The sequence below is a fragment of the Agelaius tricolor genome, unplaced genomic scaffold (assembly GCF_023055355.1).
Source record: "Agelaius tricolor isolate 1412-34295 unplaced genomic scaffold, bAgeTri1.0.p SCAF_7, whole genome shotgun sequence".
Classification (NCBI taxonomy): Eukaryota; Metazoa; Chordata; class Aves; order Passeriformes; family Icteridae; genus Agelaius; species Agelaius tricolor.
In genome coordinates this window covers 34,501,445-34,514,838 of record NW_027269267.1, presented here as the reverse complement: position 1 = coordinate 34,514,838, position 13,394 = coordinate 34,501,445, and the positions used below count along the sequence as shown (strand labels likewise).

The 13,394-nt window shown below is 43.2% G+C and overlaps 2 protein-coding genes across 3 annotated transcripts in view; one reads left to right on the top strand and one right to left on the bottom strand.

Annotated features, from left to right (window-relative positions):
• Positions 1–1,671, top strand: part of PCCA (propionyl-CoA carboxylase subunit alpha) — a 272,561-nt gene extending 270,890 nt beyond the window's left edge. Inside the window, exon 24 of the mRNA XM_071430901.1 lies at positions 1,341–1,671. Within this exon, the coding sequence (XP_071287002.1) occupies positions 1,341–1,409 (69 nt within the window). The 3' untranslated portion in view covers positions 1,410–1,671. The remainder of the gene's footprint in view (positions 1–1,340) is intronic.
• Positions 1,428–13,394, bottom strand: part of GGACT (gamma-glutamylamine cyclotransferase) — a 28,520-nt gene continuing 16,553 nt past the window's right edge. For both annotated transcript variants that reach the window (XM_071430903.1, XM_071430902.1), the window contains one exon: positions 1,428–4,700. In XM_071430903.1, coding sequence (XP_071287004.1) covers positions 4,210–4,683 — 474 coding nt within the window. In that variant the 5' untranslated portion in view covers positions 4,684–4,700 and the 3' untranslated portion in view covers positions 1,428–4,209. The remainder of the gene's footprint in view (positions 4,701–13,394) is intronic.

The following is a 13,394-nucleotide window of genomic DNA, read 5'->3' as shown; positions in this document are numbered from 1 at the left end:
GGCTTAAAAATGAGGGAAAGCTGGAGATGAGCTGGCGAGCCTCCTGTCTTCTCCAGGACAGCTGCGCCTGGGTCAGCACAGGGAGCCGGCCCCACTGCACGGCAGAAGTTGCTGGGGAGTTCGAAACACTGGTTAACTCTGATGTTTGCTGAACCTTGGCTTTGTAGAAAAAGAAAAGCAAGGGGTAGAATGTTTTTCACACTGCTTTCATCTCCTAGAAGATTGAGGCTCAGCAGTTGGGTATGCTGCCCAGCTACTGATTTAGAAATAAAGCCCCTGTTTGTACGTGTCACGCTGTCTTTGCCCGTGCTCAGCATCATTTCTGGAGCAGTGCTGTGAGTGTGCCTGTGCTACAGAGATCTGCTCACAGCTCTTGTGGCCTCAGACTGTCAAACATGGATGTGGGCAACATGTGTTCATCATGGCCTGGTACTTGGTGTGCATTTCCTTCAGGAGCCCAGGGTAGTGTTTGGGTGATTAAAATGAGCTATCTGCTGAACAAGGATTTGGGCATGTCAGTGCGAGCTCTGAATTAATACTGGAAACAAGCTCAGTACTTGAAACAAGCTTCAAATATTTTCTATTGCTTCATGTGCTGAAAGGGAATTCAAACATGTTGCAGCCTTTTATAGCGGAAGTGAGGGACTAGTGTAAGATATTTGTGTTTTAAAATTCAGGAATATGCATGGCATATTCATCTACAGATATAGTTGCACTTATTTTGACAGTGATAGCCCTTTGCCAAGTTCAGTTATGTTAAAGGATCCCAATTCAGATTTGAATCATCTATCCCAACTCTTTGGAGATAGAGAGAAACCAAACCCACTTCACGGCTGCAGTTCCAAGATTCTGCTATCTTTGAAAACTGTAATTAAAGAAATGGTGGAATATTTCATTGCAACATCCCAACATGAGTATTGAAGAATCAGCCTGTCCTCTATTTAAAATAAATAAACAGCAATGCAACCAGGTGAAAAAAGGTGCATTTTCATTTTAAAAAGTGGCATCTCTAGCTGATGTTCAGGTCTTCAAGCACCTCTGTTGCAAGCAAACCTAGTGGTAGGTGTCTGAATACCATGATGGGGGTTGGACACCATTTATCAAGCACTGGTCCTCAAAACTCAGCTGGGCTCTGAGCACTGGAGGTCGAGCGCTCAACACCTTGAGGCCCTGGCAGCACAGGTGGATCTGTGTCCCTGGGGTGTCCTCAGGCTGCACAGTGGCCACCACCCTGTGCATGCAGACAGAGTGCTCTGTGCAATACAAACCACATCAGCCAAGCCATTTATCTCACCAGGCTATTGAGGAAGGGTTTACATTCTGCTGTTTCTGTACCCTAGGTAAAAGCTGTGCACTGCAAAGCTGGGGACACCGTGGGAGAAGAAGATCTGCTGGTGGAACTGGAATGAAAGGTTGCCTCCACACTGTTGAATTAACTAAGCCTTTATTATTTTTATCTGTAAAGTAACATTAAGACAATTCAACACAGAAAACAGACAGTACTATGCACAAGACTTTATACAGGCATATTTACTGTATCAGTGGTTAAGACAGCAAACACAGATGTTAAATCTTGGCAACAGATCCCAGATTTTTACTTCCAGAAATACTTGTACATAACCTTTGTAATGCTTTGATTTTTCAGGATCAAATAAAATCAATAAAATACCATTTCTGCTTTGAAACAGGAAAAGCCTCTTTTCTTTAAAAAAAGAAAACACAACAAAAGCCAAAATCTGATTTGTCTTCTCCACAGCAATGTCTCTGGTTTGAGGCCCCAGCCAGGCTGTACAGAATGGCTGGCAAGAATGAAAAATTAACCACTGAGCAAACTGAGCAGTTCTCCTTTACTCTGTATAAGGGCTGCACAAGTACCACCAATGGCTTAAATTCTGATCAGATTTATTTTGAATTGGGATATATATTTATTGAATTATTACTTATTAACTAATAATAAATTATTATATAATTACTTATATTTTAAATACTTCTATATTATTATATTTTTACTGCTTTGCATAGATTAGATTTAAATTACAGCTTAGAGGCTTTATTTTGCTAGTGCAGATATTTGTCATGTATTTTCATTTAAAATTGTAAGGGAATTGTCTTCTTATCTTCAAACTCCATACTCAATTTCCCCACCCCTATCTTCTTGATACTGATTACTGGATGCCTTTACAGGAGCTGGCACTGTTCTCAGAGGTCTTTAGCTGCCCCAAGGTACTGCTAAGAGCACATGCTGTCCCTCAGACCAGGCCTCCTCCTGAATGCTTACAGGAAAGGGAGACAAAGGGACCTTGACCACTGCCCCAGAGTGGAGCAGCCCTGCTCTCATTTTCTTGCCCAGGATGTGCAGAGTCCTGCTACTTCCCAGAAAGAAACCCTTTGGCCAGAGGTGCCTTGGCCCTTTACTAGAAGGTGAAGGATGAAAACAGTTGGTGACAGGGCTGGTGACTCATGTTCAACCAGGAAAGTTTGATTCTGCTTGGAACTTCTGACTGAAGAGGCATTCTTCCTGTTATTGAGACACTGCTAATTAACTACATCACATGGCTGAGGGGGAATATGTAGTCCAGGGATCTGCTTAGAGAATTAGTTTATAAAACTCATCAAGATGAGGAAGGAGAGTGTTTGGATAGTACCTGCCTTTCAGGAAAATTAATGCTTTTGCAGTTGGAGAAACTGAGGCAGGCACCCTGCAGATCTCCTCCCAAGTTTCCTTACTGCCATCTTACCCCTTTCCAAAGGAGCACAGTTCAGTCTCTGCAGGTTGCTCTAAAGAGACAAGTACTGTAAAGAGACACAAGTATTCTACCAGCAAGTTACTTGTTTTGCTTATTGCAGCAACATGGAAGCTTTTCTAAATGAGATGCAGCAGTGCCTACTACTGCTAAAGTTTAGGCTGATTCCCTACCCCGGATCTCCTCTGGCCATCACAGGGCTACTGGCAGTGAAGCAAAAGTACAATATTGTTCTCAATTGTATCCTTGCTGCATTTGATGGTACTTTGGCTCACTGCATGGCATACAATGCCTGCTCCCCTCCCTCTGGCAGCTTTACAATCTATCTGTACCAAACACTGCAGCTGAAGAAAAATATAAGGAACAGGAGTGTAACAACAGAAAGCCATGATTTTTCCAGAATGTACAGAAACCAGCACAATTGCTTGGGTCAGGGGGACAACAGTCTTCTTTACATATATTTTTCCCAATTTAAATGTTGCAATAATCACAATACAGGTCCTTTGGATATTTTTATAATGCATATACAATTTCCCCCCCCCCCTTAGGAAACTCAGTTTGCATATGGTTGGAAGTTCTGTATTAAAATGCTTGGCAAAAAGTCACCTTGACAGTAAGTGCTCACGGTGGCTCCAGTGTAGATTTGCTTTTTCTGGTCCCTAACAGCCCCCAAAACAGACACACACGCACACACACACATACAGACACAGGCACACAGACACACACACCCCAAATCCTACAGTCACGCAGTGAACAGAGGCAGAACCCAAAGTGCTTAGAATATAAAATTAAAAATACAGTTTTAAATGTAATTCTCTTCTATTCTCTCAATATTTCTTGACAGTGCCTTTTAAAACTAAACATGGTTTAAAAATACACCTTTCCAGTTCAGAAAAAAATCCATTGCAATGAATAATCTTTAAGAATAATCTTTACATTTTCTCCAGCAATTTCCTATTTGTCTAGAAGCACCAAGTTATCTGATCAGCTTTCCCTGTTTACATGCAGTAGCCCACTAAACCCATTACAAGTCAATATTCAATAGGAGTTGTGCTTTACTTTGCAGACATTTAAATCAGTTTCAAATTTTGTCAATTCAGGGAAAAAAAATTGAATCCGTTCCTCTGCCTTTCACTGACCTCCATTATTATGCACCAAGGCAAAGGGGGAAGTTGAGGGAATAGTTAGACCCCAGACCTGATGTGCACATAGAGTTATTTTACACCTGGTGCAAACCCAGTTACCTGCAGCAGGCTGGGGGGGCCAGGACGACACTGCCTGCCTGGGGAGGAGTCTGCAGCTCTGGGCCTACAGGACTTCAACACTAGCGCCAAGGCTCCTGGGTTGGGAAGGTTATGAGAGCACCTGCATTTTAATAACAAGGCATTACAGCTTTCCTGGAAAGGTTACCGAGCAACACCTGCTTAGCACTATGGCTGCGGCCAGGCCGCGGCACCTCCCGTCCCTATTCCCGGCTTTCCCGTAGGACGTAGGAGAGGCCGTGCTTCCCCGAGGAGTCGTAACTGTCATAGTAGGGGAGCCCGACCCACTCGGGAGGGAAGGTGGCCGTGCTGTACACGAAGCACTCCAGCACGCCGTCGGCCGCTGCCCGCGCCTCGCCCGCGCCGCCCTTCCCTTCCCACTCCACCACCTGGATCCTCATCAGCGTGCGCTGGTACATGTCTGGGCAGCCTTCGAACTCATCCAGGAACTGCAGCATCTGCTCATCCACAGAGTAAATCTCCCCAGCAATGTGGTGGCCTGTCCCCGGGATGTTCAGCATGTAAGGAATATTGTATTTCCCTGCAATCACCAGCGGGTACTTCTCCACCGTGTGGCCCCTTCCTTGGAATTTCGCCAGGCCTTTGGCCGTGTTGATCATGTGCTTGTAGTTGGGCTGGCCCTTCTTGAGCGTGCCGTAGACGAAGACACGGGCCATGGTACTTGCAAAAGCAGCTGGAAGACAAAGAGGTTCATTACCCACAGGGCCAGTGCCCTGGAGAGCCACAGCCCTGCCAAGGCACTGCCTACACAAAAGGCTGTTCTGGCACGTGCAAAAGTGGTCTCGTAGTCCTGTACCACATTTAAGTATCATACTCAATTCAAATATCTTGAAACTTTTCAGACAACTGCATCAGTGAAAAACAGAGATAAGGAGAAAATCAGCCTTTTGCAGTTCTTTGCTGTAACCAAATGACATTCTCTAAGGAATCCCAAACATCAGCCAACACATCCCTGACCCCCAGGAAAAGCTCTAAATCTTTCTTGATTTTTCTCTCTCTCACCGTTATGGGAGCTGTGCTGCAGCAAGTGTGTGGTGTCATGGTCAGTGACTCTCCAAAAGCAAGTGTAACCTGGTGTGGAGTCATCTCATGGATGTGCTGGTGCATTTGCAATAATGTCAGCACCAAGGTCCTGCTTGCTGAGTGACAGACAAATGCTGAACAGCAAGCTGTGGGGCCAAGGGAGAAACTGGAAGCCAGGGCTGCTGGCAGAGAAACCAGGTAAAGCTGTAAATCCTCCTCTCTTCCCCAGAGAGACACTCCCAAGTGTTAAATCACCTCAAGTAGCTGGTCTGCACATCTGTGAGCCCCCTCTTGAAAACAGACCCTGACTGACCATTTGTTGTGTCTGTGAGCATGAAACACTCAAAATTGGTTTGAATGGGGTAAAAGACTGGCTTTACTGAAACATACCGGGAGGGAAAAGGTACCTTCATAGTTCCTGCATTATTTTTTTACACTGTGCTGTGTTTGTCCTCCATCATTTCTGTAGGGTAGAGGCAGCTCTTGCACTGTGATGTTTTCCCACATTTTTCCTGTGGTCACTGACTGGGCAGAGCCTGCCTCATCCACAGTCATCTGGCTGGGCCAGACACCCAACATCAGAGGAGCCTGTGCAGCTCCTCTTGGAAAGAGTGTTATTAAATAATGTATTTCAAGTTTGAGAAATATTTAAAAGCAAACTGGAAGTAGAAATTTAAACTATTTTCTGCAATTTACTCTTATTTTAGTAAACTGTTAGGTTTGGTCAGTTATCCTAAAGGGTATGTTGCTGGCCAAGAACAGTGTCATTTAAAAATCCTCAGTAGCCAAGCAATTTCCCCTTTGGTGAAGCAAACAGCTTTTCTCTGTATCAAAATACAGCTTTCCAAGCAAAAACAGTGTGTGCCTTCATTTACTGGCAAACTGCTTTCACTTAGGGGAATAAGAATGCACTGATTTTTTCCCTGTATTCTATCAGATATACTTCAGAGTAATTTATCCTTCATTACATAAATGAGCTTTTTTCTTGGATGCAGCTCGTTCCCTCACAATAAAAAGAGCATTAATATTCAGTCGGCCCAAGTCTCTTTTATAAGAAAAATCATTACCTTTCAGATTGTGTTTTGAATAACAAACACAGATCCTTCAGGAAGAAACTTGTCCCAGTGGGGATTGAGAAAGGATCAGAGTTAAGCATTGAAACATGCAATTAATTCCCATTAGGGGATTAGGGCACTCGTGTTCACTTTGAATCAGAAAAATGAATTGTGAATTAAATTGTTCACAACCAAGAGGTTACTTGTCAGAGTTAATAAGTTAAAAAATAAAAAGGGAAACCTAAAACGCACATAAAAAGCTCTATAGTGAGTGGTGCATCTGTAAGGAAAAGGTACGCTTCGTTTCCATTAAACAAAAGCCCTGTCCCTACTGTACAGCTGGAGATAAGCTTCCAAAAAGTTCACAGAGAGGAGTGTCACCATTTCCTGAAACTGGTGAAAACAACTTCCCTGTTTCTGATGGCACAGCAACTGGCTGTTGGGAAACATCACCCACTTAAAGAAAGGCACCCATCATCCCAGTGCAGAATTCAACAGCAACAAAGGAGCTTGCTAACCCAGGTTTGGGCAAGTGTTTCTGATTTAGCCTTTGAGCAGATTGATTCAGCAGGCAGTACAAACAGAGATGGAGTGGGAAGCTGAAGTTTCAGCCACAGCTCCCTGTGGCACTTCTGTGCCCCACAGTGGCCTGTCACTCACACTGGATGGGCTGAGAAAATCACTTCTCCTTCTATTAAAAAAAAAACCAACAACAAAGCAAACCCCAGCCCTCCAGCCAAGGAAGGATTGAAATAAACTTGGTAATAACATTTCTTGATCACTGCTCCATATAAATAAGACATACACAATTTGCTGCACAATAAATCTGGTCTCCAGTGTACCGTGTGTTGCACTGCAGAAAGGCTGTAGATGTATTAGCATCACTTAAAGCACTCGCAAATCCTGGGCTTTTAAAAGAGTTTTAGCCACCTTGTGGCAGGAGAGCACAGAGCAGAATTGTATTTGAGGGTCATTTCACACTGCTTCCACTAAGCAGCTGAAAAGAGTTACAGAAGTTGCCTTTTCTCACTTAATCCAGTTTGACACTTCTTACCTTCACTAAACCACCTGAGAGGAAAAGAAAACCCACCAAAAACCAAACATAACCTGCCCAGACTTATACTGAATATTAGCTGCCAGGACAAAACAAACCCATTCAGAAAGTACTTTCATGAAATATTCATACCAGAATCATGAAAATTTAATGGCATGGAGAAACACGAGTGAAATTTGTACTTCATCTTGGCAAACTATTTCTTTTAACTGTGAAAGATGACCTGCCAGATTGCTTGTGGGATCTGTAACTAGTGGCTTCATCAGGCAAGATGCAAAGATCAGAAAATACAGGAACTGTTTCAGCATCACACAGGTAGGTGGTGCTGGGTGAAAAGTGGCTCACAACTGGTGCTAGCCAGGAGCCCGGGTGCTGCTCACCATTAGTGCTGGTAGGGCAGCAGCACTGTATCCACATCCACCCTCACCCACCAATGGAGCTCTGGGTCAGGGCTTTGGTTTTTCAAAGACACTGTATCCACATGATCCACATGATGACACTGGATCCACATCCACCCTCACCTCACAGCTCCAGCAGGGTGAGAGAAGGGTGGGTGGCCATGGGGCCAGTCGCTGGCTCACTCCCCCTGCACTCGCAGATGAAGCTGCAACCAGGCTCTTTGCTCCCAAGTTGTGCCCAAAACAAGACCTTGCTCCCCAAGTGGCAGCAGCAGCTTTGGCAAAAACCACCTTTTTTTTTTTTTTTTTTTTTTTTTTTACCACAATTCAGACAATTAGAGGACCCTACCAGCTTCTTTTAAAAATGAAGCATGGCTTCAGAGCTGTGCATTACACTGGCTCCAGGGCTGTTTGCAATCATGCTCTCAGTGGGTTTGGGAGAAGAAATTTCAACAAAATAAAACCTAACTCAGAAAGTATCCATTTCTCTCACTCCATACAGTAACATTATTTTCCCTTGAGAAAAATTCTCTGCATTGGCTCTGTGACCAGATATAGTTACACATTAATTCTTCAGAAGTTTCTTAAAAACTGTAGGAAACAGGTGAAAAAACAAAATGCCTTGAACTTTAAACTTGAGCCCAGTCTGTTTGAATGAAGGGAGTTTTAAGGTCACTCTTCACTCAATGCTAACTTTCAAGAAGGACTAACATGCCAGAGAGGACTCCTGGGACCGCATCCTGTTGGTCCTTTGATGCTTTCATTTTGTTGCTTGCTATTTTCTTTATAGCACAGACAAGGGCTTCCTGCCTGGGCCGACCCCTTCCCAACCTTGCTGAATACCTCGGAAAAAGTTTATGGCAAGACACCTTTCTTACATTAACCACAGAGGCACCAGAGAAACGATGGCTCCTTTGAAATCAAGAGGTTATGGTCTCCTCGCAGCAGTCACCCGCTCCGAAACCGAGGCGCTGGTTTGTGAAAACAAACAAGAGTATTGGAGTAACCAGGGCCATGCTGGGGCTACTGGGCACTACCTGAAACTCCACTTAAACTTCTTTGCAGATTCTTTTCATTTCTTCCTTGGATAACTCACATCCCCAAAGCAACACTTCTGTGCTTAAACTGGAGTATCTTGTGCATCTCTGCCAGGAGGCAGATTGAGGATGCCCTTGGGACAGGCATCAATCGCAGCACTGCCCACGTGCTTTGTACCCCTCTGTCATCAAAAACATTTGCCTTTTGTCTGTTTGAAAAACATTCCAAATAACTTTCAACTGTACTGCATAGAGAAAATGCATTAGATTAGTTTTTATTGCTTACAGAGTTTAATTCCCAACGTGAGACCTTTTAAAAGGTCTCAAAGTGACAAACAGATAAAACCACCACATGCAAAAAGATGACGGGGATGGAATGCAGAACACATGTGGAACACAACATTAGACTGATTAACAGGCCAAATTTCTGGAGAGTGCAGAGACAGGAGGGGATTGCCAGCACATCAGGACAAGAAAAGGTGGATGACACAACCAGAAGTTCAGTGCATGTGGACAAACTGAGTTGAGTGGAAGGAGGGGAAAGCTGTCACCTCAAGAGAAAATTATGTAAGTATTGACTGTTTTGTCCTAATATTAAGTCACGTTGTACAAGTTTCACTGAAATCTTGGGACCTCAATTCAGAAACCTGTGGACTACAAAACTATTTAGAAAGAGCTCAGGGCAGAGCACCGAGTCCAGAACTGTTTTACTTTGGCCAAGAATGAACCAGCAGAAGCTTAAATAGGAGCTGATGAGATGGGGCATAATCACCTACAAATATGGGCAAAGGTTTTAAGAAGAGAGAGTTGATTCTCTGCATACATGAACACGTAGCCAGCCAAAATTTTTTGTACAGAATCATTAACATGGATAGAAACAGCTTTCTAATTGTAAGAACAGAGAGGCATAAGAACAACCATAACAAATGACCCCAAAAAATCTTGAGGGCTAAGTGCCCTCTATCTTAGGGTGGTCAACAACAAGATACCTCAGCATCACAGCACAAGAACAGGGCAAGACAACATTGATGCATTTCCAGAGGTGGGTCCAGACCCTCCCCAAGTCAAAGTGATGAGCACTGAGTGTTGTGCTGTGTAAAGGCCTTTTCTCCTGTGAGCTCTCACGCCTGTTTTTGTGTCAGCAATGGCAGCAGCAGCACGGAAGGCAGCCCCAGGCAGTGACTCCACGTGTGTGCATGAGGCCAGATCACTGTGGGGTCTTTCCCTGATGCCTGCTTGCTTCATCTTCCTGACTCAGGGGGCTCTGTGCATCTCCTCAGTGCCACCAGACACTTTTCCAGTGTTTACCCTCTTGATGGCTGATGAATCTACATATATTTAAGAAACCAAGCAGCACTCTTTACTGATTCTCCTATGGTTTTCTGACATAGGGAAACTATACATGAAACATTTAAGAACAGACAAACCATGAATTTATACAGGGAGAAAAACCATGCCTCCTCCTTTGTTCACACTCCATTCTCCCATGCCTTTTTGAGTGTTATTGAGCAACACACTGATGTTTCAGAAGAACATTGCAATACCTCTAGCATCTTAGTCGTGAGTGCCTACCGAGGTGTCTTTGCTGAAAATGAATTAACAGTGTGGAATCCTTGAAAACTGGAACTCTTGAAAACTTGTTCAAACTATCATGGATGCTACAGTTATTCTTGTCTTAGAGAAAGGCAAGAGACTAGATGGCTTCTCAAAATCCCACTCAAGCATGGAGGGTCCTTACAATGCAGTTTTGTGTACACTACAATTAATTTAAATTATATACACAAAAATATCTCATCTTTGCACTTTTAGCATAGGTGTTTACACTGTTGTAGCTACACAAAAGTAAGGAAAAAAAACAACCCACAAGAATGGAGCATATGCTTTAAATGCCAGACTGCTGTTACAGGAGAAAAGTAGAAAAACAACTTTTGATAGGGCAGCCCTGTTTATGCCATGGTGAATTTGAAGTGGTTTCCATCATTGAGATGCAGAACAGAGCCCAGAGTTTCAAACCGCCGACATCCTGAAACTCGGGACAGAGCCTGCAGCTTGGATGGGTTCCCTGCGGGGTCAGCACATTAATTTACATGCCAATACCCGGAGCGGTCAGCTCGCTGTTTTGAGAAGATCATCCCGGCCTGTGGAACACGGCAAACACTTGGAGTACCTAAGCATGGGAATGTATTTTCCTACACTGAAAGGATGGCGAGAGAGAGAACGGGAAGCGAGAAAAGATGGGGTCTTGTGTGGGATCGTGAGGTGCCTTTCCACAAAGGAAATGAGGGAACAGCTGCACAATGATCCTCTGTGAGGAGGGGAGAGGTGCCCAGGTCATGGCCCAGCACCGTCCCTTGGGAGTGCGACCGAGCTTGGAAGGGAGATGTTTATAAAGGCCCATTGTTGAGCAAAAGCATCCTCCCACTGGCAAGGGCCTGTGGCTTGGGAAGCCTTTGCTCCTGCTCTGTGGAGGTGCCATAGCAGAGGCTGCAGGCAGGATAAGCTCTGCCCAGGAGAGACCTGGTGGGGCCTCTTGGGCTTCACTGTGTGGCTGGCTGGGAGGGCCAGTAGCTGGACATCCTGACAGAATAGAGGAGGCCACTTGAACCAGCAGCTCCATAGGCAGTAGCAGGATGTCTCCCTGGGATGAGCCAAGGTGCCTGAGCCCTGCAGCACCATGTGGAAAGGTCACTGCAATACAATGCTCCTCAAACCTTGCTAAAAACCAAAGGAGAGCACAGATTTTCAGGGAACAAAATGTGCTCTGCTAAATGAGCCAAAGAGAAAAATCCAGGTATATATCTGGAACAGTGTACATTATACTGTAGTATTTTTCCTCCAGAACTGGCTATATACTCCAGTCCAATATGGACTAGCTGCTAAAACATAAACCTTTGACCAATGTGGCAGAAATTAAACATCAGAAAAACTCAAAAGACTGATTTTTTTTCAACACACGATTCCTGGGAAACTATGGGATGCTTTAAAGGGTCAAAGAAAGGAAATTCATACACATTTGCTGCAACCACATTTATACATGCAAGGATTTTCTACACAGAGGCATGCTTTGCTTGTGAAATGTTAGTGGCTACCAGAAAAGGAGAGAGAAAGGGTAAAACCAGCTGTACTGGAGGAGCCACCAGATCTAAATGCAAACACCATTTTAAATGTTCCACTAGAAAGGGTACAGATAGTGTGGGATGACAGCCAAGGACATTTGCCCTGAAGCAGGGTCATAGAAATTTTGTGAAGTCCAGAAGGAGTAGTGGACAATAAAGTATATCTATACATACAGAAGTTACACTAATAGTAAAGCTTTTTCATTTGTATGTATGCCACTAGGTAGCAACAGAAGGAGGAGAGGCCCTCCTTGACATTTACAGGACCAGAGCTGAGGTTACTAAAGGTGCATAGAAGCTTTTTTTTTTTCTTTAAGAAGGAAGCCTTATACCATTCTTTCAGTCTATGAATCAAATTTGTGGAAGAGCATAATATTTAACATGGGTGACTGGTACAAAATAAATTGGCTCAATGGGTTGTCCAGAGAAGTAGTGGAGCCACCATGCCTGGAGGTATTTAAAAGATGTGTAGATGTGGTGCTCAGGGATGTAGTTTAGTGATGGAGTTGGCAGTGCTGGGTTAACAGCTGGACTCCATCTTAAAGACCTTTTACCAAACGAAGTGATTTTGTGATTCTATTCTAATTCACTGCAGTTATTTTATTTGTCTTACTAATTAAATGTATATGCAAGTCTTACACTGGTAAGCTATCTGGGTAGTTTTATTTAACAAAAAGATTTTTAAAGTGAATTTCAGCTTGTAACTTAATACAAGTCAGAAATAAAAACCCAATCCATATCTCAGCCACATATCTCTTCCACCATTTTCTAATATAATAAAAGGCAAGAAAATACAAACCAAAACAGGACATCAAATGAAAAACTACAAAGAACTACAAACAGATGTTCAGAATTAACTTCAATCCCACTGAGGCATATCACTCCTCTTTAGAAATTAGTAACAAGTTTACTACAGAACAAGTAAGTCACAGATCATCATGAGAAGAGAATTAATGAGTTATTTCAACTGTCCTGGTCTTGATTTTTGCTCTCTAAGAATGACTTGCAAATTCCTGCAATGAAGTCTGAAACATGCCTCATGTCCTTCTTCAACAGGGAAGGACATGAGGCATGTTTCAGACTTCAACATCCTTATCCCAAATTAAATATATTTACTGGCCTCCTCTCTTCTACACAGAAGAAACAAATACATATTCTGGGGACATCCAAAATAGACTGAAATTGCACTTAGCAAGGCACTGGAGTATTTGCTTTCAAATCCATAAGATATACTGACCAAAGTCAAATATCTTCCTGCCTGGTAGAGTCAAAGCAAGACAAGAAATCTCCAATTTCTATGTGTCCTATATAATTAAATGTTTATTTTCTGGTAAAGAGTGGTTTGGTCTCTGATGCAGAAACAGGTTTTATAGTGTAATGCAAAATTTAACACAGGTCTGTAAGATCAGTATTTACTGAAAAAGAAGGAAAACCAGCTACATAACCCCTTAAATCTTCTTATGGAGCCACAAGAGTCTCACAAGAATTACTGATGGAAGTAATTCCCTATTTCTACATATACATTTGCAATTGCAGATAAAAGCTATTTTGGTTTTATGATGACACACAGAATTTACTCTAATTCAAGGTCTTCTTGCCAGTTCTCCTTCCAGAATGCTTGGATGGAAGCTTTAATGAAGGGCATCTTATAGCAGGGGTAAGACTGTTACAGGATTACATAATA